This window comes from Rhyacophila brunnea, unplaced genomic scaffold, assembly GCF_057557595.1.
Source record: "Rhyacophila brunnea isolate RB1 unplaced genomic scaffold, BYU_Rbru_1.0 scaffold_15, whole genome shotgun sequence".
Classification (NCBI taxonomy): Eukaryota; Metazoa; Arthropoda; class Insecta; order Trichoptera; family Rhyacophilidae; genus Rhyacophila; species Rhyacophila brunnea.
The window spans coordinates 2,347,193-2,372,266 of NW_028232806.1; the positions used below are offsets into that span (position 1 = coordinate 2,347,193).

The 25,074-nt window shown below is 35.0% G+C and overlaps 2 protein-coding genes across 2 annotated transcripts; both read left to right on the plus strand.

Moving 5' to 3' along the window:
* The first annotated feature begins 375 nt into the window (after positions 1 to 375).
* LOC147074787 (uncharacterized) lies at positions 376 to 11,468 on the plus strand. The gene is made up of 6 exons (XM_085942649.1): positions 376 to 635; positions 2,040 to 2,178; positions 2,703 to 2,844; positions 5,147 to 5,281; positions 7,859 to 8,116; positions 10,777 to 11,468. Exons 1-6 carry the CDS (start codon positions 432 to 434, stop codon positions 11,141 to 11,143), a joined length of 1,245 nt encoding a protein of 414 aa, XP_085798775.1. The 5' UTR covers positions 376 to 431; the 3' UTR covers positions 11,144 to 11,468.
* A 1,531-nt stretch (positions 11,469 to 12,999) lies between these two features.
* On the plus strand, positions 13,000 to 21,268 carry LOC147074788 (uncharacterized). Its single transcript, XM_085942798.1, has 6 exons — positions 13,000 to 13,474; positions 14,750 to 15,084; positions 16,422 to 16,520; positions 17,204 to 17,335; positions 17,728 to 17,973; positions 18,507 to 21,268. Exons 1-6 carry the CDS (start codon positions 13,265 to 13,267, stop codon positions 18,952 to 18,954), a joined length of 1,470 nt encoding a protein of 489 aa, XP_085798924.1. The 5' UTR covers positions 13,000 to 13,264; the 3' UTR covers positions 18,955 to 21,268.
* Positions 21,269 to 25,074: the final 3,806 nt, after the last annotated feature.

Sequence of the window (25,074 nt, forward strand, 5' to 3'; positions counted from 1 at the left end):
AAAAAAGTCTCGACTTGGAACGGATTTTTTAATATAAATTAAACATAGGTATCTTTCCGTAGACTCTGCGTATAGTGGATCGCATGCATAATATAGTGACACAATGATGGCAGCACTGTCTCCATCTATTATCTATGGGTCTGACAGGCAGCTGGCTGCAGTGATGCCAACCGTACTATAATTATAGTACAATACTATAATTTAAATTTCGCGAAAAATGTAAAATACTATAGTTTTACGCTAAATATGCCAAAATACTATAATTTTAAAAGATTCAAGACGTAAAATGTTCCTGTACTATATATTTTTCAGAAATACTATAATTTTTACACCTTTGTACTATAATCGGCATAGAAAAAGATGGCAACACTGGCTGGCTGTCATAATATTATTATTATTGTGTCGACGTTATTATTTCTTCGTCGATAATAATGGATCACGATTATCATATGACTATACCCACAATAGATATAATCCATATTGAAAATCCCACAGAGATGACTGCTTCATTCTTCTGTCAAACTTGTTATATAAACTACGATCGTTGTAAACTGAGACACGTGAGAAAACGACATTCATACAACGGACAATCTGAAATATATTCAGAAATGCTCGAATATTGCTTTTCCATTGAGGTATGATGTGTATTATTTATTAGTCTGTCATTGACGTGTGATTTTTGGTAAATGTGCCGCAGATGCCCGCATGAGTTTTTATAACTTTCTTTTTAGACCAAACCTAATATAATCTTAGTGTGTGATAATGATGCATCAAAATGTATGAAAATTTCAAATTAACTAGTATTGGATCGAAAAGCATCTGCGCCGAAAGAAAAAGGTATTTAAGTAATATAATTGTCCAAATGGAATAAAGTGTTTTATATTAAAAAATATATAAAAGCTCATGCGGGCATCTGCGGCATAATTACCATGTTCTGTTATGAGAACGAAGGATTTTTATGTAAACAAAACGAAAATATCTCAGGAAACCTTAGTAGAGGTTATGTTACATGCAAAACCCAACAACACAGGGACGTCCTTAGACAAGATGCCACCCCTAGGAAGCGCCAAAATGCCGCCCCAATTTTTATACAATATTTTTTATCATCCTTTCATGACTCCACTATCTAAGAAATGTGGGTTCTTGTCGGTTTAAAGGAAGCCAGCGGCAAACATATTTTGAAAATAGTCGCTATATGGACTGAATTATTTGTTAGGTTAGGTTAGGTTTAGAATTCATGAATTTTGCCAAAATCGGCTATGAAAATTAGCACGGTTCTCGCCTGGATTCCCGTAAACCGACTTGTACCGAAATGTGTTGTATGGATACATTACTAAAAAAATATATACCTATCACTAAACATACAATATTAAATTTATAAACATTTTTTCCCCAAAAGTGGGGATTTTTTTGACGTTGGTAATACAGTGGCTTCTTACATGTTATGTTTGCGATACATTAATTAGCCCTGTCTTAAGGAATTGAGGGCGATCCGTGTCGCTTTTCTTCTTCACAAAATTTGGCAACATTTGTAATGATATTTTTATCCTGAGAAAAAGCAAAGGCTTAGGCATTATTAGATTGATAATGGATATAATGACGGCGTGATGCTTCGATACAGATTAAAGACTAAAATCGTGGACGAGGAGTGGTAGGTGCGACGCTCTTTGAGAGGCGTGCTTCTTTAGTTTCGACGGCCAACGCAACTTTCAATCATTTCGGATGTCGAAGGCCAACGGAAGTAAACTAGACATCGTGAACCCGACAAAAAGGTCTTGTCAAATCTTTTATTTTAATTACTTAATACATTTTGTTTGTAACCAGTGAGCTGATTTTTTTAATGGAAAGATATTTCCGTTATTACTAAGTTTAGGTAGTTATTTCTACATATACCTAATGATTCTTCTCGATTTGCCGCCCTTCGAGTAACTGCCGCCTCCAAGCGACGCTCAATCTGCCTACCCCCACGGTCACTGCAACAACAGTATGTAACTTGAAAGATGTTACAGTTCTATTCATGCATAGTTTTCTCTCCTCAGATTGGCGATATAAAAAATGCTGAGAATTCAGAAAACGATTGGTTCATTTGCATCCCCTGCATCAGTAAACTGCGAGGCGCTATGGAATTTAGAGTTCAAATAGAAAGAGCACAGGAAAATATTAAACAAACTTACAACGGTAATTATACATAGTATAATATAACGTGGACACTGCCTATTTGAATATATTTACTTAAATATATTTTTTTTGTTATGTTGATTGGTTTATTTTCAAAGTATTGGTCCAGACCTATATACAGCTGGCCGCAGACATATTATGCAATTGTTTGTATTTGCCACTCCACAAATGCATGAGTGCAAATATTTGAAACTCAGTACTGTAGAACCTCGATATAACAGACTTCCGGTCAAATGTGAAAAATGTTAAAAACCTGTTAATGTCATACAAGTTTAAATCCAAGTGTCAACGTTTGTAAACAATGTTCTGCTCATGATAAACACGTGACGTAATCATACCACCCAGCATTACAAGAGTGACACACTTCGATATTCATGTTTTGTTTTCAAAACAAATCGGAGTGGTGGAAGCGATCGTCAGCAATTTCCTCAATCACAACCTAGATCAACAGTGTCTATCTATTATGATATATTTAATTGCGACAATGACTCTTGTAATGTATTGATTTCATGTGTATATTGCAGATACAAAGGTATTAATATCTGAAATAAATGATGAACTGCCCATTATTTACGATGATTTGACGTCCTGTGATTGGTTGATAAATGATGATCAACCAAAAACACCACCGGAAAATGATGTTACGGAAAATATGAAAACTAGCAGGTATTAATACCCTTTTTAATTGATACAGTTGTCATCAGTCTCAATTTACCAGGGAAATATAGGAATAATTGAAAATTGAAAGTAAATAAATTTCAAAATCTAATTAGTCCATCAAAATTCACAAAATATGTGTTTCTTCTTTTAATAACATTTCAAATTTACTTTTTGTAAATACAATAGAGATATTTTTGAAAACAAAACTAAAATAGTCAAATTTTTTAAAAATTATATATGTATTTTCACATACTAATGATCACCTATGCTTCCAAACCAGCCAAGATCATACAACAAAAAAAATGTTTAAAAACTTAACCCATGAAAACCGATGATATTCTTTCGACGCACGCCAATAATTATTATATAATTTTTTAATATCTAAACTGATTTTAATTACTTTGGGCTGAATTTAATTAAAATCATGATTTAGTTATTTTATTTTAATTATTATAAACTTGGTTTGTTTGGGTATTTTTACATGCCCAGTACAGTGTACAGATTAATAAATCCCAATATAATACACTGTTTCTTTTGAACATACATAATTTTGAAAAACACTTTCTGAGAGAGTATATTATAACCAACAGAAAAAATCTTTTTTGAAAAAAAGTAAGCCACCCCGACGGGGAATCGAACCCTGTATCTCCCGGGTTTAAGCCCCATCCGTCGCATTTACCAATATGCTACGGCGTGACATACTAATTGCGACAAATTTTAACTGTTGGTCAATTTTTATTACCTACTCATCAGCGCTCTTCCAAATCAAGCTACTTTGGTACTACTATTATGTATGTTCAATAATTAGAATGATACATTCTTAAATCTTGTGAATTATTCGTTGAATAAAAGAAATAGTTTATATATTACTGTTGATATATACATTTAGAAACAAAGAAATATTATTAAATCAGTATTATATAAAAAAGAAATAGATCAGTGTTACGTTATTAAACAGTAGAAAAGTGTAAATACAAAAAAATATAAATTAGATACAAGGAAGTACACCGAATGAGCTAAGCAGACCCTATTATAAGAGTGATTAGGTTGAACAGAGTTATTGCCCTCTCAAACGGCATTACCAATGGCAGGTAGTTCTGCACCTTGGGAGAACAAACAACTGATGCTCCCGATTTATTAGGGACACACATATTATCAATACTACCAAGAATGGCAGAATTCTCAATTTCTCAAACAACCTCAGATTTATACCAGGATCACTCCAAATTTTTAGTTATAACGTACTTGCACTTGCTAATTGAGTGATCCGGGCGTCGGTTAATAATTAGGGCAGTTAATTGATACCTTGATTTAAAACCAACATTAACGTAATTTGATAAGCATTTCGTGTAAAAACTACTAGTTAAATTTGTCATAATTGAATAAGCTGCCCGTAGCTTAATTGGTAAAGCACATTGGCGAGAATCCAGAGGTTACAGGTGCATATCTGAGGTGTTTTCAAATTATGTACATTCAAATCTTATATTGACGTTGATCTGATAATAGTATCTATCTGTTGTTTTAGCGAATCCTGGTTTATTGGTGTATTTTGTACAAAATTTGGTGACGTTCGAATGGAAATATTATTGTTCTACGAAAAAAATCCTAAAGTGCTCAAATTTGACGCGGGAAATAGTGTCTGTCTGCAACGACTCATTTATGAGGTGGAAGAAGTGTCTAGAAACTAAAAAGAAATACTATCTGCATGATTATATGACATTACAATTTCCATACGCCTTCTTTAAATCGCTGTTTTAGTACTAATATTAAATCATTTCACTTGAAAAATAAAAATGATACTGATACCGACAAAAACAGATTTTTGTACCCCCTGTAAAATTGACTTTATGTCAGATAGATACTATTGTCAGATCACTGTCGATATGTCAAATTTTATTTTGGTAATGTTTATTCCATAAAGGGTTTGACGACTAAAAAAATTCGTATTCTATTCTAATGTGAAAATATACTATCAACAACCATTTTGCCAAATTGTGTGTAGGTATTTGGTAATAGTAAAAAAAGTTATGTAGTTAACATTTTCACTCCCACGCAAGGCGTATGGGCATCCAGAGAGTAGAGATTATATTAACAGACTTTTTGTAAGGAATGATTGTTAGCCACTTCCCCGACGCATTGTGTTGTTACACTGGATTAAAAATATTATGCATTTTTTTTGCCCAGTTGTACGATCAAACCCGCGACCTACAGCTCCATAGACGGACGCAGCATCAGCATGGTTATAGTGGGTGCTAGCTAGTTGGAAAAAAACGCCTCAAATATAATATCGTTCTTTTTGATTTTTTAGCGTAATAACTTCGACATCAATAACTCTCACGCCTCAAGCCAAACCAAAGAAAAAGAAGAAGAAGAAGAAGCCAAAGAAATGTTCTGACAGAGGTTACTTCCCATACGTTCTGGAAAAGGATCAATTGCAATGCAAGTAAGACTAATTTAATTGTCTTCCGACCGTTACCGGTTATTGGCGATTTATCAACCATTGTCCTGGACGGTTACATGTGAATTGTACATAAAACATTTCACCGTAGCACATTTCGCCGTGAGCTTTCTTAACGTAAAGAGATGACCGTATACTATACAGTCTCCAATTTTATTAGATTCATTATGAACATTAATTCAATTTTCATTGCTGATTTTGACAAAATTCATGAATTCAAGAATGAAAACTTAACCTAACCTTACAAATAATCCAGTATATCGGCTATTTTAAAAAATTTGTTTGCTGCTGGCTTTCTGTAAAGTGTAAACCGACAAGAACCGTGTTTTATTTAGGCATGAATTTTATGTCAGTACTATACGACCCAAAGAGGTTGAACGGTCTTTAATATACGGCCAAATATTTCCGATACAACATTTCACGGTGAAGTGTGATACGGCGAACTGCATACGTACAAGTTTCCGGACACGGTCCTGGACGAATACTCCAGTGGTTACCTGGTGAAATTTGATGATTCTGATAAAGGATTTATGATTACTTTATAAAATCACCACGTTACCGTGAGGCTCGATAGTTTTGCTAGAAAACAAGATATAGTCAGAGGGGCGCCGAGTGGGAAAAAGCAATGCAATCGACAATACAAACAGTAACAAACAGTGACAATAAAAAAAGGAATTAATGAAATGTAGAAGGTAATAAAGTTAACAAGGCTGCAGGTAGTAAGGGACGGTAATTTGAGTTTGCTTATGGTCGGCACTTTACTTATGTATATGACTGTTTACTGTTGAACAAGAACTTCTTGTCCACATGTTAAAACTGTGAACTAACAATCCGCTCCAGTGCAGCTAATCACACATCTGTTTTCAAATGAGGAACGCCCCCAAATTTATCATTTTATTTTACGCTCTCGCGACGTAGTTTGAAACTTTTTATAATAAAAATATGTCTACAACAATCAGGAGTGCTGTTAGAATTATTGTTAGTAAATTTTTGCTTTATTAGGAAGAAGAAAAGGAATCACATCGAAAAAGAGAGCGGATACATTATTTAAACACGCCTTTAACACCGCGTTGCCGCCATGACAAGTAACTCACTGAGAAGTCTTCTATGCGAGCGACTACAGCAACTTCCTGTTATTGCCGATTTCTTGTTGTCGGACAGTACTGATTTACATGCCTCTTCTCTAATTTATCCTTCTGGATCTTAATAGGCATCATCTAGGTAGGATTGCACTGCAGTATGGTATTGAATATTTGAATTATGGCTTTATTCAGTCACCGACAAACGATACATTACCATTGTACACAGATTTACCCAAAAGTGAAGCCAAATGAACCAATAAAACATTCAAGACAACAAAGACACTTTATGATGATAAAAAAAATAAGGATTAATCTTATTTTAAAGCACTTGATTTTTGATTACAACCGATGATTTAATGATATTTTTTAAATGATCACACCCAATTGGGTTTTTGACCCATTTTCAAGTATATCCGGGAAGATTTTTTTCTGAAAAGGGGACAGTAGGCCATGTTTGGGAATGTATGTATGTATAATTTATAAACTCCCTGTAAAAGATCTTATAAAATATTTTTCATAAAATATATTTGTCTAGGTCTTTGATAGTCTAAAGGCTTTATTACACCAGCAGACACGCAGATCCAACGATCTACGCCGACCGTCGTAACCAACGTCTTTACTCTATAAGCAATTACACGCAACGATTTGATCGCGTTGGTCCTTGCTTTTGATTGGTTTAAATTAAACATAGTGTTGCTATTATTAAAAACATAGGTTGACCAAACACTATTTCTTTGTTAGATTGGTGGCTACACTGAACAGTTTTCCCTCACAATTTTACGTCAAAACTCAGCTGTCAAAGCTAACTATAAATATTGTTGTTTTAATTCAATAAAACGCAAGTTTTTTTTTCATATTACTTATTCCACATTTAATCAATAAATTAGGATTCAGTTGAAAATGTGCCTCTGAGGCGGACGAAACCGGTCCTAATTTATTGATTAAAAGTGGAATAAGTACTACAAAAAAAAAAATTAAAACAATGCAATGTAGTTCCACCATGAATTGACAGTTAACAAAATAAAAGAAACAAAAAAAAATATATTTTATGCAAGTAGCGAGTTCCGGCCATTGACGTATAAAAAATACTTTAGTTTTGTATACTTATTAATATTCATTTACATAAAGGATAACTGCCTGGCGCCATCTTGAGGATAGTTATTACTGGACGGAGAGATGTTTACAGTTGAATTGATGAAATCAGAATGGCACGGTTAACCACGGCGACGTGACTCGCAAAGCGGGCGGTAACTTGGGATATTTTTGTACATTTTCGGCAATCTTCGCTAAGGCTGTAGGTGAATCGTGGCAGACGGTCGGGCCGGATGGAATCTGCCAATTTGGGAAACAATTTGGCCAAGGTTAAAAATTGTTATCAATGTGTAATACAATCAGTTCTATAAACTGCGTTTTTACTAATTCAAAGTATTCAGATAGTCATGAAGAAATTTTTTACTATTTGAGTCAATTTTGCTTGCAGAGAATGCCACGAGACGTTTGATACCAACAAATCGCTGAGGGTTCACATGCCGGTTCATTTCCCGAATTACACCTGCGAAGTGTGCGGACGGAACTTTGCCAACCGCGACCAGGTCGGCATGCACTGTCGGAACAAGCATCCATCCAACACTGAATCAGCTGAAAGACACCCGTGTCCCACCTGTGGACTCACGTTCAAGACAAATCAGATTATGCGTGTGCACATAAAACGCGTGCACTTGAAAATATCCATTCATAAGTTAGTCGTTTGGATTGCTAAGTTAATTTTAGTTTATTTTAATATGTCCACACAACTTTTTAGCGGAGCAAAAACATTGAATTAATTTCCAATGAAATTTGAATTTTTAAGTCATTTATAAACATGGAAAAAAAGATATGAATTTATTTAAACTGGTTCTATTCAAACAAGTTAAATAAAAATACAAACTTATCTAATATATTATAACTCTCACAAAAGAGGAAACGAAAAATAATAAACATAATGTAAACCTACAATAAAATAAAATTTCGGGGACATCTTTGGGGAGCACATTGATTAGCCCCCTTGCTAATGTTGCCTGATAATCCTGACACGAGGAAACGGTTTTGACCACATAGGTAATTGACAGGTGCATATAAATTCAAATTCTTTAAGACGTCAGGATTGGAAATTATCCCCCATGAGAGCAGGTAAAAATGTCTCAAGCAGAAGTGACTTATGAGATTCGAGAGAGTGAAAACCGAGCACGCCTTGTAGAAAGGCAGTCGGAAAAAATAATCATTTGGCGAATTATCGAAAGGAAAATACAGTCGAACTTGGTTATTATGATCACGGAAATACCGAGATCTAGGATGTAATGAGGAAACATTCGTTGACATTTTAGTTTATGATTTTCTCCATACATATTCACTTCTATAACGAGCTACTTCTCGGGTATACTGAGCAAAACTGTTAATGTATCGATAGTTTAAAAACAACATTTTCGACCCTAAGTAATAAAATCGGACCGGACAGTTAAGACGGTACTTCAGTGAAACGGCAAATAATTTTCAACTATAGGTGCGATGAAATTTTGGACTCGCTGGCAATCGGAGAGCGAACGTCGAGGTGTGAATACGTCAATTTGTTTCGTGATGGCAACGGGGGTATTAATTCTTAAATCGTGTAAAGATGACTAAAAACGTTACCCATTTACTTGAAAAAGAAAACATGTCAATGAATATATTATTATTGTTACTAATAGAACAATAAACAGAACATTAAATGGACGCATGTTGGATTTATATGACAAATTATATTTCGTTTGGCATGCGTCATTTGCACCTGCGACCCGCAATCCTCGCATCGCCTAGCCGCGATCTTTTTAGACCATGCCTCAACTGAGGTATAGCCTTAACTAGACCGATGCCGCCGGGATCGGATTACGTTTATGACACTAGTTAAGTGTCTAAGTACCTAATTGGTGTTTTCGCTGACAACATTGAAAAAGTATCCACGCTTATGTTTGAAATTGCATGTAAAAAATCCAAGCTTTGTGAAGTCAGTAGGTACCTACCAGCGTTCATTACAATAAACAACTTCTTTTGTAGTTTATGAATGCCATGCTTGTTTCGTGGATTTTTACGATGGTTTTCAGATTTTTTATGTTCTATGCTTAAATAGAACGTGGCGCGAAAAATGTTATATAACGAGTAATGCTTATAACGAGCAAATTCAGTCGGTCCCATCTTCCTCGTAATAACCAAGTTCCACTGTAGTTATATATCTTAAAATAAAGACATGGAAGAAATTTCTTCTGGACGCGCTCTAAAATTGACACAGGTGTCTAATGCTGAGTAGAAGATAGAAGGTTTTTATCAATCTCGGTGTGTTTATGATTTGGTGTGTATGGGGCAGGTATTCTTTAAGGGGGGACATGCTCAGCGTAGGTCAAAATGGAGCTTTTGTTCTATTTTCATTTTCAAACACGCGCGTTAACATCATTTTACTCCCTACTTCAATTATAGTTTGTCAATTTATGGCTACGGCCGTATGTTGTAGCTTAACCACTGGGGAATGCCAAAAGAGATGGCGTATTTCAAAAAAACACTACCTTATTCTTAGGTCAATAATTATTATAAAGCAATCATTATTCGTAGGATGTTTATCACACTTGAATGGTCAAAGACATAGCTTATAATGAGTATCTTTAGAATTATCTTCAAATGTGTTAATCTTGTCCATTTTTTGAATAATAAAATGCCTAATTCTTGTCAAATTTGGGATCACAGTGATTATCAATATAATTTTTTATCGTAAATATTTCACTATAATAATGTCGATATAAATTATACTGATGGTTTTATAAATGCGTTTAAAAATTAATAAATGTAAAAAATCTTAACACCACTGCACATTTATGCACTGAAATATGACTATATTCTAAAACATTAGAGCGAGAGGTTTAAAAGAATACTATTTTATGTAATAAAAATACTTTATGCAGTCATCAAATGTTTAAAATAAATATAACGGATAATAAGGCTTCAAAATGATATAAATAGATTATCTACAACGTTTAAGGTATGTCCAGGATCATGCTTTGAAAATAGAAAAAAAGCTCCATTTTGACCCACGCTAAGCACGTCCGCCCTTAATGAATGACACAAGATAGTATATTAGCCCCCCCACTGTGTTAACTCAAAGTTCTGTTCAAAAAATATTTTGACAAAAGTTTTATTGGAGAAAATATAATTACTCATGTGAGGTTCTGAAACACTAATTCCTTCTACTTGTCTCCTGGGATTGCACATACTTCTCCTAGAGGTCCCGCCATTGTTGGAAATATTTCATCTGTTTTTTTTTTATATTAGCTAATCACAATCATGGTAATTTGTGTTTGCTTCATCAGTTATCGTTTTCCAACATTTGTATTTCAGATGCCTGTACTGTGAAGAGCGATTTTCACATTATCAACAACGCCAGAAACACATGATAATCGATCACGGTAAAACGAACGAAGCCACCAAGTATAAATGCAAGTATTGTGAGAAACGTTTTTCCACTAACAGCGCTCGGTATGACCACGTGTATACGCACGGCATAGAGAGGAAGAACGAGTGCGAAACGTGCGGCAAAACGTTCTGCAAACCGTACCAGCTACGTCTACATCAACGAGTGCACACTGGGATTAAAATTTTCACCTGTGATTTGTGTCCCAAAAGTTACGTCAAACGATGCACTCTAAATATACATATGAAAAGTGTTCATCCGGTATCGGTTGAATGCAATGAAAATGGTAAATGAAATATCCATCTAACCGAGGTTGGCCCTAAATCTATCCTCTTGTCCGTTTCTTTAGTGGCTGTTTTTCAATTCGGTACTATCATTCGGAAAATCCAATGCATCAGCTGAGGATTTTATTAAAATGACTAGCCATTGAATTGCATTAGCTAGATGCTGGCTGGAATTTTAGTTTCAGTCTGGTCTTTTTTGAGTATTCTCGTGAGCGGAAGGCCTAAATGGGTGGTATTCAATTATCTCTTGACAAGTTTATAAAGAAAACACCTGATTCTTAATATGACTCGTTAACTTTATTATACCCATTGATAAATAAATATTTTAAAATACACTTTTTGATGTTTTTTTTTACATCCCTCTACTTTCGAACATTCGAACACATTTTCAGGAACCAATTACGTGCGAAAGTTGACGGCCGCCTGTATAAGATTTTATTGTACATTTTGATAATTATGTAAGTAATCGAGATTATATTTTTCTTTTTATCGGAGAAAAACTCATGATTCTTGAAAAATCTTTCTGTAATGAACTTAACACATACAATATTAATTACAGGACAGGAAAATACTTGACCCATTTCATTCGCCTAACAGTAGGTATACATTTTTACTAGGTACTTTTTCCATGATATAAATTAGTTGTTTTTGAACAACATGTTTTTCTAAATATCTTTAGTAGACACGCTTGGAAGATGAAGTTGAGTTTTCTCAAGATTAGTATCACAAAATTTACAAGGGTATTCCGTTCAATTTTGTGATACTAAGTTCAGTATTTGATTAAATTTAAAAATCAATATTTCTCTTGTCTTATTATTTTTCCATATGATGACTGCCAAATTCACCTAAAACGCAAGGCCCGATTGGTCCTGATCTGTCCAATCACCCTAAAACTGGGCCTGGCCGCAGTCACCTTACTGACAGCTGAAAATGCCCAACATGTCAACACCTGTATTACGTCCTACCAGCCATATGGCACACATAAATATGTAGAAGGCTGGTACTCTTGAATGGTGCATGCCTTGTGCACAAAGTACTATAGGTATATGCACTAAAAGGTCACAATATGTTTACCGAGATGTCAAAATGTGCAAAAAGGAGGTGTTGTATTCACCGGAGTCATTGATATCCGTCAGCTGTCGGAAAAAAAAACTCCGGTACATTGAGCTGCAGATAATACTGCTGATTGCGCAGGATCCCGCACAGACAAGCTGTTCTTCTTGCAAGCACTTCTTGTGGCCAGAGATGGATTGGTTCTCAACTTTCATATTTTGTGTAGCGAAGGAAACTATCAGATGGAGATACGATGCAGTTTGGTCTGCTTTCGTTTTGGTCTGCGTTCGGTTTGATCTTACCGATCCGTTATTTCAGAACACAGCGTTTCTAACCGGGTTTAAAAGAAGTAACAGGATCGGTGATATAAATAAATTTTAAATTGATAAGGATCTACATAGGATAGATTGGGGTTTACCATGGTTTGACAACTGTTTAGTTAAGTAAAAAAAATAACAGTGAAACCCCAATTTTACATTTTTGACAGGACTGATAAAAAACAATTGAAAAATTCATGTAAGAAAACTGATTATTTTTTTATTAAATAATATCTATTTGTATATTTTTGGCGTATTCTTTATACTCTGACCAGAGATGATCTCTACTCTGTTGTGTACATAGATTTTTTTTTTAATTATTCGGTCTCACTATGATCAATATACCTAGTTACTATGAAAGAATAATCAAAAAATTAAATAAGGTACATGTATCCATAACAATTTATTTATTCTTCATCTAATACAATAGGCTGCATAAAACTACACTGATGGCCATACTTTAAGAAGTATAAAATCCTGCTGTCAAAATTTGTACAAAAAAGTAAACAATAATTTTACGAGATTGTTGTCGCTCATTGTACCTATCTAGATTTGTAAATAATATTACTATTATAATGTGACGGGAACCATTTGAAAAGACACATGTCTACAAAAGCTGTTAGAAATGTCCGTATATAATGATATATTTCGTCGTATTATAATAAACTAGCTTATAAGTATGGTGAATTCGTAATTTGAATTTAGAATATTTTGGTGTTATTTCTGTGGTATTTTAAGATTTTTGAGTGGACTTTTTCATAATGGATTTTAAAGAAATCCCTCTCGAGAATGTCTTCGTAAAGATGGAAAATGTTGAGAATTCAGACTATGATGGCAATTCGTGGACATTCTGTCAGATTTGCTTGGCGAACAATACTGTAGGAAACCTGAAAGATATGATGCGACCTTATTCTTATGAAGGAAGATCAGAGGTATATTCGGAAATGGTGGACTATTGCTTTTCTATGCAGGTGAGATACTTATTGATCATTTTATATTTAGTACATACCGATGGCGAAGGGTGGAGGTAGGCTGTTATGATTCGACATAAATAGTCCACACTAAACTTTGTCAGTCAAACATATTTGTTTTCATTAAATTAAGAATACAATTAGCATGCCGTGCTGGTTAGTTTTTAAAATTCAGTTAAAGCTTTGTTGAACTATGAATACATATTGAAAATGATGCCGGTTAGTTTTTTAAAATTCATTAAGACCTGCCTATACAAATCATAATCGATAAAAAATATTCCTCTATCTATAAAATGTCTAAAATTATGTATGGTTTAATGGCTGAACTTTAGATATTTTATAGATAAACAAAGATTTTTTGACTGTTATCCACTATGGCTTAGATTAGGCAAGGTTCAATAGAATTTAAAAAACTAACAAACACATTGTTGCCTTAGTTCAATAAAAACAAATATGTTCGACTGACAAAGTTTAGTGTGCATTGTTTAAATCGGATCTTAACAGCCTACCTCCACCCTTCACCACCGGTACATACACCACCAGCACACTTTATGTGTGGATAATGAGGGTCTGCTATGTCAACCAATTTCGCATTTTGTCGCAGTTTTTAAAAAAAATTCTAGAATTTTTTCTAAAAGATAATAATGTTTCTGACAGCTACGCACACATCGGAGGGAGGGGTTTTTCGGGTCCGGGCCCTCCCCCAAATTATTTATATTATTGGAATAATACTTCTTATTTTTCGTCAGGACCTCATGACTGAGGATCGTGACGCAGATGATTTGCTATCAAAATGGACCAGTTTGACTCCGCTTTGTATTCTATGACACGCAATGCCCGTGGCCACTGGAAGAACCATGGCATTCATAAATTCGTGCAATTATCTGGAGCATCCAATAATTTCTTTAATATTCCAATGCGGTATGTCTTAAAGACAAGATAGCGAAGACGACACAAACGGACATTAACGATACTTATAATTGTGACCATTAAGCCACGCGCATTTGATAACTACTTGTGGATGCGACAGCTCGCAACAAATCTGTAGGTGTACACCCTAAGTTATTTTTACAGGTCAAATATTTATTGCTAGGCCGAAAGTGTCTGGGTATGGGGAATATACCTGGAAAAGTGTGGTATTCCGCGGACGGGGTATATAGCACATGCTAGATTTTGTTAACCCCACCGCCTTAAAATCAATAAACAAAATTTTTCAATGTTTCAAAATATTATTTTCTTACTGGGAAATTGAGAGGTTCCTTATTATCCTTGTAGATCGCAGAGACTCTCAGAGATGGATCGGAGAACGTATATTTAATCTGCGAATCCTGCATTAAAAGACTCCGAGAAGTGGTTGACTTCAGGAAGCAAGTTGAGCATGCTCAGGCAAACATAAAAAAACGACCCAATAAAAAAGTGACATCGCTTACTTTAGATCTCTCAAAATACGATTTGAATGCGGAGAGCAGTAACTCAAACCATTCGGGAGTAGAGGACAACGATTTCGTGTCGTATTTGGTTGGCAAGTTGTCAGTACCGCCAAAACCGTCAGCGATAAAAAAACAAAAGAAGTCTTCTATAAAAAAGGAGAAAAAACAAATTGAAAGGAAGTAGGTATTAATATTTATCGGGTTTTACTTATTTTTCAATTCTGTATTTTAAAGTTTACACCCATGATGGGCGCGCAGCGTAAGCGTCGGCCTACAACGTTGAGGGTCCCAGGTTCGAATCCTGGGTCTGGCAAATACACATATTGTTTTTCAATTTGTGTTTGCATATCTTCTATTATTATATTTTCTGCATGTCAGAATATGGTTCTAATAGGTTGAGCAAGTGGCTAACATACATTTCTCGTAAAAACCGAAATCTGTTAATACAAGCCTCCACTCTGTGTAGGCCCATATGATCTTATTAGGATCAAACATGGTTTTTTAAAGAAATATTTTAAATTACTGCTGAATTACAGCCATTGTCATTGTCGAATTTTATTAAAAAAATATATTATGGTTATATAAAAAAGTATCTGGATTCAAAATTTTCAACAACCACTTTAACCGGGTCGCCCTGTCCTACCCATCACGTTACTATAATACATAATATATTGATAAAACCTTTATCGAAAAATCATAATGCTGAGGTATTTAACGAAAGTTTCTTGTTTTTTCTTAAACAATATAAATATTTCTGTGGTCAGAAAGCTTGTCGTACCGAAATTGCACTCTCTGCCTCTAGATCAGTGGCGTAGTTGAGTACTGCAAAAAGTATTCATACCAGCGCGAATGCAAAAGAAAATATTTATTATAATACATTCAACTAAACATGACGTATAAGTAGAATATTTTCATGAAAACTATTTTTTTCGTGTTTGTTGGTTTTATTCAAATAGGTAGTTCCAAATCGGTTTTTGGTTTGGTTTTCCTTTTGGCATCCTAGTGTCATTTTAGCTGGTTACAATTTCTTAGCCAAGCTTTCACTGATGAATCTTATCCGCTGGGATGATTTGAATTTTTTTACATTCTTTATACTGCATTCTAATACTGAGACTTTTATAGAAAAATCATACAGGGTCTAAAGCAATGATACTCAACCTTTTTTTTCTTCGGGCGAAATACATATATTTGTAAAGTAACGCGGGCCGCATCACTACTGGTGTGACGAAAAAAATCATGAAACCCCCCCTTTTTACGAACCATTTTTGAGATTTAAAAAATTATGCGTGTTTTTAAATTAATCGTGTGCAATAGCAACACTCTTATACCAGATCTGATGTGGACCATAATGACAATCCTCTTCGGGTGTCACTATCTGTGCGTCAAAGTCGAAACGTATCTCAAGATATATGAAATTCCTGATAATAAATGTGTTTCGGGCCGCACATAAAAGCTTAAAGGGCCGCAGGTTGAGTATCGCTGGTCTAAAGAAATTAAAGATTTTGTCTTCATTTCAGAAAGATCTTGCCAAGGGGGCCTGTTCATAGATCCAATAGTTTGAAAGTTGTCAGAAAACAATCGGCAACCAGCCTAATCAAAAATGAGACGGATGAAATGTAAGTAGAATTACACAAAAAATAGTTATGAATGCCTTCTACTAATCTACTGGTTGGATATACATACTTTCAATTAATGTAAACGGCCAAATTAATATATTTTTTTGTTTTGCAATAATTAAGTGCCATTGCTCTATTTGCCAATATTCAATGATTTTTTTGTAGGATTTTTCTGATAAATAGTATGTTATTATTTATAAGCCAGCTCGCACATCTAAACTCGCCTCATCTACAACGTGTCGAATACGTCGATGTGACGTCATCGTTATTCATAAAACACACTTTGCCGAATGGAGCTCTGTATATTAGTGGAATGCCACTTTTTAGTTTGAAAAAAAAAACATCCAGTGCTGCTAGCAACAAATCACATGCGTCTCGGACTGCGAATCAAAGCCGCCAGTACGCATACTGTATACGCACACGCTACTAATTGGTCATTCCTATACTCGCCGCATTCCATACATATCCACGTTTCGAGAAGTTATGTATGACTGTTGCTAGGCCCCTATGTGCGCGGTATTTATATGTAACATCCGTGCGACGTTCCTAGAAAGTTTGATTTATGGCTGTGCGGCAGACTGGGAGAGTTAAGATGTGCGAGCTGGCGAAATGTTATGTGTGATTAATAGAAGAATGCATATTTTTATGTTTCATTTGAATGATTTTTGTAATGTTTCAATTAGCAATGATATCGTCAACAAAGATGAAGGAACAGAATCACGGACAAAGCCTGCTGTTAAAAAGTCATCGTTTGTCAAAACAATGGGTTGCAACGACCTACCTTACGTTTTGGACAAATTTCAACTGGATTGCAAGTGAGTTTTTACCATTAAAGGAAAATATCTTGTAAATAATAATATGATCACACTTTAATGGTGTTAACTGTCAATTCTTGGTGAAAAGATATTATATTCAGGGGCGAATTCACTGGTACTCTGTGCAGGACGATAGCTTCCCACCATGACAAGGGGCCCCAGAATTCAAAAAATATTAATCAAAGTAGCCACATCTCTATAAATCATACAATCAGACACTGACAATCAGTGGAGCACAGGGTCCATGTCTCATCCCTGTACGACAATGTCACTCAAGATTGTACGGCCGTATCTCTGTTTTTATGAATAATCAGGGAATTTGGTTGTGTGTTTAGTTTTACAGAGATGTGATGTGTATAGTATCTTGGTAAAATAAATTCAATCTTTTACAGAATCTGCGGTGATACATTCGAAACACACAAAAGCCTTCAGATACACATGCCCGGCCACTTCCCCAACTACACGTGTGAACATTGTGGGCGTGGGTTCGCCAACAATGTCCAATTCAAAATTCACCGAAACGTGCATTCTACGGAGCGCTTCGAGTGTCCCCAGTGTCCGGGGAAATTCTTCAAGACTGCCGATTCCAGATTGGCTCACACCAAGAGAAAGCATTCTGATAATCCTAATATTCACAAGTGAGTCTTTTTGCAGTAGTTATGCATTAAAAAATTTAAACATGCATCAGTCATGTTTGTTTATTATGCGACTGTATCAGTGACATTGAAGAAACCGTGTTTTATAAATGCGTTTAAAAATTAATAAACCTAAAAAATCTTAACACCACTGCACATGGATATACTGAAATATTATTATATTCTAAAACATTAGATTGAGAGGTTTAAAAGAATACTATTTTATGTAATAAAAATACTTTATGCAGTCATCAAATGTTTAAAATAAATATAAAGGATAATAAGGCTTCAAAATTATACAAATAGATTATGTACAACGTTTAAGGAATGTTCAGGCTAATGCTTTGAAAATACCATAAAACTCCATTTTGACCTACGTTGGACATGTTGGCCGTTAAGCAGCCAATCCTTGTTATTTGGCTGTCAAAAGCCAGTTTTGGCCTCATCCCCAAAGGGGGTCAATTTAGTGGATTAACATCGGTAACCCGTCAACAAACAATCGAATTCATTTCTTATACTGTGTTATATTTTCCCAGATGTCCTTACTGCCACGATCGCTTCGCCAGCTATGACATCAGACGCAAGCATTTGATAACGGTGCACGGAAAAATGGAGGAGGTACGCAAGTACAAATGCAAGCTGTGCGAGAAGACATTCACAACGTCGGGTCACCGCGCCACTCACGTGCGCAAAATACATCTTAACGAACGGAATCACACGTGCAAGACCTGTGGAAAATCGTTCTTCGCTAACCCCGCCCTCATCCAACACATGCTGAAGCACACGGGAGACAGAAACTTCCCATGCAGCGTGTGCGGGAAGAGTTTCCAAAGGAAGTACACACTGACTGAACACATGAAGATACACACCGGCGAGAAGAGGCATGTCTGCAATGTGTGTGGGAAGGCTTTCACTCAAAAGTGTTCGCTGAAAGGGCACATGACTGTTCATGAACGGGAGGGCGTCAAAGGGGATGCGTTGTAATATGTGATATGTAATTTTAACTAGTCATTCGTTCTGATCTCTCTTCGCTGGAAGTCATAGAGTAAGCAAAAAGATGACAGTCATGCTCATGATAATAATTCAGATGATAATTATATCAGTACTTGATCGCCAGACTATGTAGTCTCCAAAAGAACACTTTTGGGAAAACCCAATTTAAAGGTCCTTTTAAATGTCAGTTCTGTTATCCTTTCAGTCGAGGTTTTCGTTTTGGTCCATTCGGTTTTGAAACGGCGGTGTATTTGGACGATCAGTTGTCCGTTCAGTTGAGGTTTCAGTTGCCAGGTCAGTTCGGAATCGGCGGTGTATATTTACGTATTTTTTATTTACTTCTGTCCTACTGTACTTCCACTAAAAATGAATATTATTTTACCACGTTTTTATTAGCTGGTTTTCTTGTTTGTCCGCTATAGATTTTTTCTTGTTTGTCCAAGATTTTTAACTAACTTCCCGACTAGCTAGATATTTGAAACTTGTAGAATATATCAGAACACGACGACAATGTATTCTTTTAATACTTTTGGCCGTCTTTAAGCAGAATTGAATTCATTTTCAGTAAATTCTGTTTTGTATGTTTCGGAAAAAAATCGTTAAAAGTAATATTTACTACTCACTATTATTGGTTGCTAACTGGGTTCTAGCAACTAAATTATTTATAATTACTTTCTAAACATATTGGTTGGTGTAATGCGGTACCTATATTTAAAGAAATTATAATATTTCAATCCAAATTAGAAAGTAGTATTAAAAATATGGCAACATACTAATTTACACATCAATTTAACGAGCAACTCTAAAAACGGATACTATAACTGATAGAAAATCCATCCTGTCTTGTCTCCGTTTTGGTTTCAGTCGGCCTGTTCGGTTTTGCATTTACACGTCAGTTTAACGGACAGCTTGACGGAAACGGAGGCTGATTGGCTAGCAAAACTGATCGTTTAAAAGCACCTTAAGATTTTTCATGCCGTGTAATACTAACGTAATTAATTACGGCTATATTGTTTTAAGAATCTCGTGTTTCCTTTTGTGAATTGGACCTGACAGCAGTGGTGAAGATTAGAGGTAGGCTGTGGAGATCCGACATAAATAATGCACACTAAACTCTGTCAGTCATACTTATTTGTTTTGAATGAACTATGAATACAAATTGCAGATGGTGTTTGTTAGTTTTCAAAACATATAAGTGTGATTGACAAAGTTTGGTGTGCACTCAGATCTCCACAGTCTAAGTCCACTCTTCGTCACCGCCTGACAGATATGATAATTTAGGTACAAAATTTGTACTTCACTCATTTATGGCAAAATTGGAATTAAAGCTTTCTGGCTCTGAGGTATAGAAATATATGTAAAGCTTACTACGTTGTCTGTAATATGAAATTATTTATTTATTAGCATGTAAACTGATGTTTTAATAAAATTTTGATGAAATATTTCAATAAAGGATCATTAACAAATCGTGAGAAATAATTATGAACGTGTCGTAGATGTAATAATTAATTAACGTAATAAATGGAGTCTGACATAATGTGATGAAGGTGTTAGGGGGAGCTGTAGTAAACGTGGCAAATTATAGAGAATAAAATAAGCCGTGTACACATTTTACTGAAATCAATAATTTTCAATGAATTGTCGCCAATATTAATCCACTGAAGACAACTGGCGCCAATTTGACGTTGCTTGTCGTTAGTAATTATTGTTTTTTTTTCAATAATGAGATGATTCAATAACTACATGGTTTTTTTTTTAAATTTTGAAATAGACTATTTATATATTTTTTTTCCTTCTTAAATCTGTCTTCAATGGGTTAACGAAATTAACACTTCAGTCGCATTCATTGTGATTAGGTTTGTGCAGTATGGCTTAATTGATAAAGTACGTTAGCTGAAATCCAAACAATGCGAATTTAAGTCCTGCTGCGGAGTAGTACGGACCAATATTTTTTCAAGTATATTTCAAGTAGAATGCTACATCTTCTAGTTTCTCTTTCTAAGAGTTTGGGTGAGATTTTATCGCCTTGCCTGACACCCTTGCTAATAGGAAAACCCTACAAGATGGCTTACACAGTACGTTATTCAGAAAAACTTACGACATAAATCAATTGTATAACATAGCCAAACTTTAAAAGACAATCTATGAAAAACTATACATTTTCTCAACCTATTTGTTTTATAATGTTTATTATTTTGGTTTCTTCCAGGTCCAAACATACTTACTGTAAACTAATGATATTAGTATATTTAATTTACATGAATGTAACAAAACATAAATAAAGATATTATACAGTATTGACCTGACGATTTGTTTTCATTGATCCATTATTTCCAAAAATGTTTGATCTTTTTCCAGATGGAGTCTTCTTTGGATCCCTTATGATAAACGCTGAAGCAAGTTCCAATTTGATGTAAGGTGAGTCGGGGTAAGTGTGACATAGAATTTAATGAAATGAATTTCAACCTGGTTCATGATGAATAGGTATGTTTTAAACAGTTGAAAAATTTTCCATATGATCTACAATATCATTACAATTAATATGTACAGAAGGAACCCACTGTATATCTTACTATAATACGACATTTTAATATTTTTTGATTACTAGTCAGTTTGTTACACTTACCCCAATATTGGGGTAAGTGTAACTAAATTCACCATTATTCCAAAAGTTCTTCAAAACCATAACGTATTACATGCATAGAAAGTTAATATATCATTTAATGGATATTGATTCTTAAATTAAAACTTTTGTATAGATTTTCAACAAAAATGATCTCTATCATTTTTTTTGGGGTAAGTGTGTCATACTAATGTAGAGCTAGTGATATCCCGAAACAAAAATGGCGTTTTTATTAGGTAGGTACTTAATTATTAAATGTGGTTATCTCGGCAACAGGAGTGGTAGATAAATCAATCAAAGGGTTTTGAAGATTAACTTATAATTTTATTCATCTCGAAAGAGCACAAATACAAAGTATTCAATACAGGAATGCAGAGTAACCCTAAAAATAGTCGGTACTTACATGACAAAGACGTAAGCACTTACAGTAAAATCAAAACGATAAAGGGGTTTGTCGATTGTGTGCGGCGTGAGAATAAGTGTATGAAAGAAGTAGTTAAATTTGAAATGTTATAATAGCCACCAAGAATTAACAGGGTAAAACATTATTTTTTTAGCTCGAAACAGTGAGCATTAACAAACAATTGATGAAATTTAATATACCTAATATGATTATTTTCGTATTATTACAAATTTAAATAACAATCAGCAAAAATAAAATGTGGATACAAATAGAGAGTAAGATATAAAAGAAAAAATAATAATTAATACACAAAAACATTAAATCTCTAGTAACGTTTTGAGTCTCATTCTCGAATCATTCTTTCGTTTTTACTGTACTTACAATTCAAGTTAAGTGCTTACTTACAAAACTATTTATTCTAACTTAATTATTTCGAATTGCAATATTTGAAATTGCATGACTAGGTACCTACTGAATATTGTAACCAGAGATTTTTGTTTTTAAAATTATTTCGCCTCTTCGTCCAGTTGATGGGTGAGGCAATATGCAGATGACATCCTCTTCTTTCACTTCGTAAATGTCTTGGAAATGAAAACATAGTTTCGTTTTCTTTTTTAATCGTCTTAAGCCCACGGTGGCCGCACGGCTTAAGCGTTCGACTATAACGCCGTGGGTCCCAGGTTCGAATCCTGGGTCTGGCAAGTACACATATTGTTTTTCAATTTGTGTGTATCAGGGTATGTACCTAATAGGTTGAGGAAGTGGCTGACATCCATCTCTCGTAAAAAACAAAATCTGTCAATACAAACCTCTATTCTGTGGATGCCCATATGATCCTATTAGGATCGGACATGGTCGAAAGAAAGAAAGAAAGAAGTTTTCGAGCAAATGAGATCCCCGGGGTTCCAGCGGCTAGCTCAGGAGTCCATCGAACCCCGGATTCACAAAAAAAAATAATTTCAAACGGTTGGAGTGTAAATAAAACACAGTCCTTCGTGCTCGTAACGTGATATTGTTTATATTTTACATTTTTAGTTTTACAAATTATATTTGGGATTTTTACAGTGGTAGTCGTCAGGTCCGTACCTATCGGAAAGGGGACGCTTACTAACATCCTCTTTTTTCTTTCTTTTTAAATTCCTCGTACCGACGCCATCCAGCAAAAAAAAGGACTCTCGTGATTGGCCAAATTTTATCGCGTGATCTGTGATTCGGCGAATCACGAGCCTGACCCTGGCGCCGGCGCGCGAGGATTTCACGCACAATGCGCGGCAAAATTTATTATATTTAAATCCTTATATTTAGTCTTAAAATTATCGCTTTCATCCATCATCATTTATACTTTTTAAATTAAAAAGAAATACTTACGTGGTTGAGCAAGGAATCAGATTAGATGTTTTATGAAGCCGTTTCTAGAGGTCAGGGTTACGTTTCGACTTAAGCTACTAAATGATTATTTTACACCGGGAGAAGCCCGCCTGTAACAGGGGTGCATCATTCGCCCCATCTGGATTAAAGTCGAAAGGTACGCCCTGATCTCATCGGCCACCCATCCAATTCCTTGTTCATCCGTTAAGTACATGGCATGATAAACAGTTTATAAAAGAATTCAACTACAATCTAACTATTCTAACATAAAACTCTATACTTTAGCTCTATTTTTATTATTTTCTATATTTATTTTGGTTTATTATTTTCAGCTCAAAGCAATGCTTTCGCGATACTTTTGAATAGGTCAGAGTTTGATTTAATTTCAGTGTAGTACATTTATTTTGTGTTACTTTGTTTTAATTAGGTTTTCTTGTTATTTTATTCGTTTTTATTAGTCAGCGGAGGGGTCGCGAAGCTGCAGTCTTTGACTCTCGCGCTTTCCAATCTTTCTTTTGTATTCCTAGGGGCTACATTTGTAGACGTTTGGCCCTCGTTCGGAATTATTATTTCGTGTTATGTTTTTCTTCTTCTGGTGCAATAGGAGCGTACCTCGTTTGGCGTCGTCTGCCTTTGCAACCAGGGCGTGGTAGTGGCGTTACTATTGAGCCAGGCTCGTTCCGAGCAGCGGATATCTTTCTGTGGAAAGTTTTCCACTGATCTGCTGGTCTCTGGAGTATCACCTCATAGATGGACAGGTACTGTGTCTCCATCTGTTCCTATTACTGCGGGCAAGGCATCGTATAGCGGTACAACGGCCAGGCTCGTTGACGGCGGCACGGCTCTCCCACAGGTAATAGGATGGATGTTTACAATAAGTATCCTTTTCCCTTTCTTTTTTTTTTTTTTATAGATGGTTACACTTCGGAAGTACCTCTTGTTGTTTCACGATCTTTCAGGCGTCACGTCCCTAGTCTCTCCATGAACCTGCGCGAGAAAGGAGAGTGCGCACTCTCCACACCATCAAGCTTTGGTATCATGAATTTTCGGCTACGCTGCCTTTGGATGCGCTTACTTCGAGAGGTGGCTCCCTTTGTGCTTCCAAATTGTCTTCATCTGTATTTATTCTTTCTCTTTCTTTAGTAATTTATTCGTTCATTAGACTTCCTGTACTTTAAATTTATTCGAGTTTACTTTATTAATTGCTCCTACCCCATACATTAAATAGCTACTAATTTTATATAAAATCTTCCCATTGTACTTATGGTACTTACTATCACATTTAATATCTAATACCCATAATTATTTTGCAACATTGTATTGACTGTATAAATCACATTGATATTAAAAATTGAAATATTCCACCCTCTCATTATATTTATTTCTGAATCAGTACACTTAAAACTGTGTAGTTAACTTTATTTTTAGTGAAACCCATTTTATTTAAAAAAAAATTGTTGTTTCGTTTTACGCGCCCGACATCCTATTCCAAAGGCGCGCCGCGCCGATTTACGGTGCCTCTCACGTTTTATTATTATTATTATTTTTTTTTATTATTGAAACCCCGTTGAGAAATTTACGGCTTATTGACTCATTTTTTTTTTTTTTTTTTTATCACAAGCATACAATCTCTACTTTCATACCTAATTTTAACTTATTATTAAAATTTAACATAACAACTAACACTTTGTCGAGTGACGCCTTATTATTCCCGTTC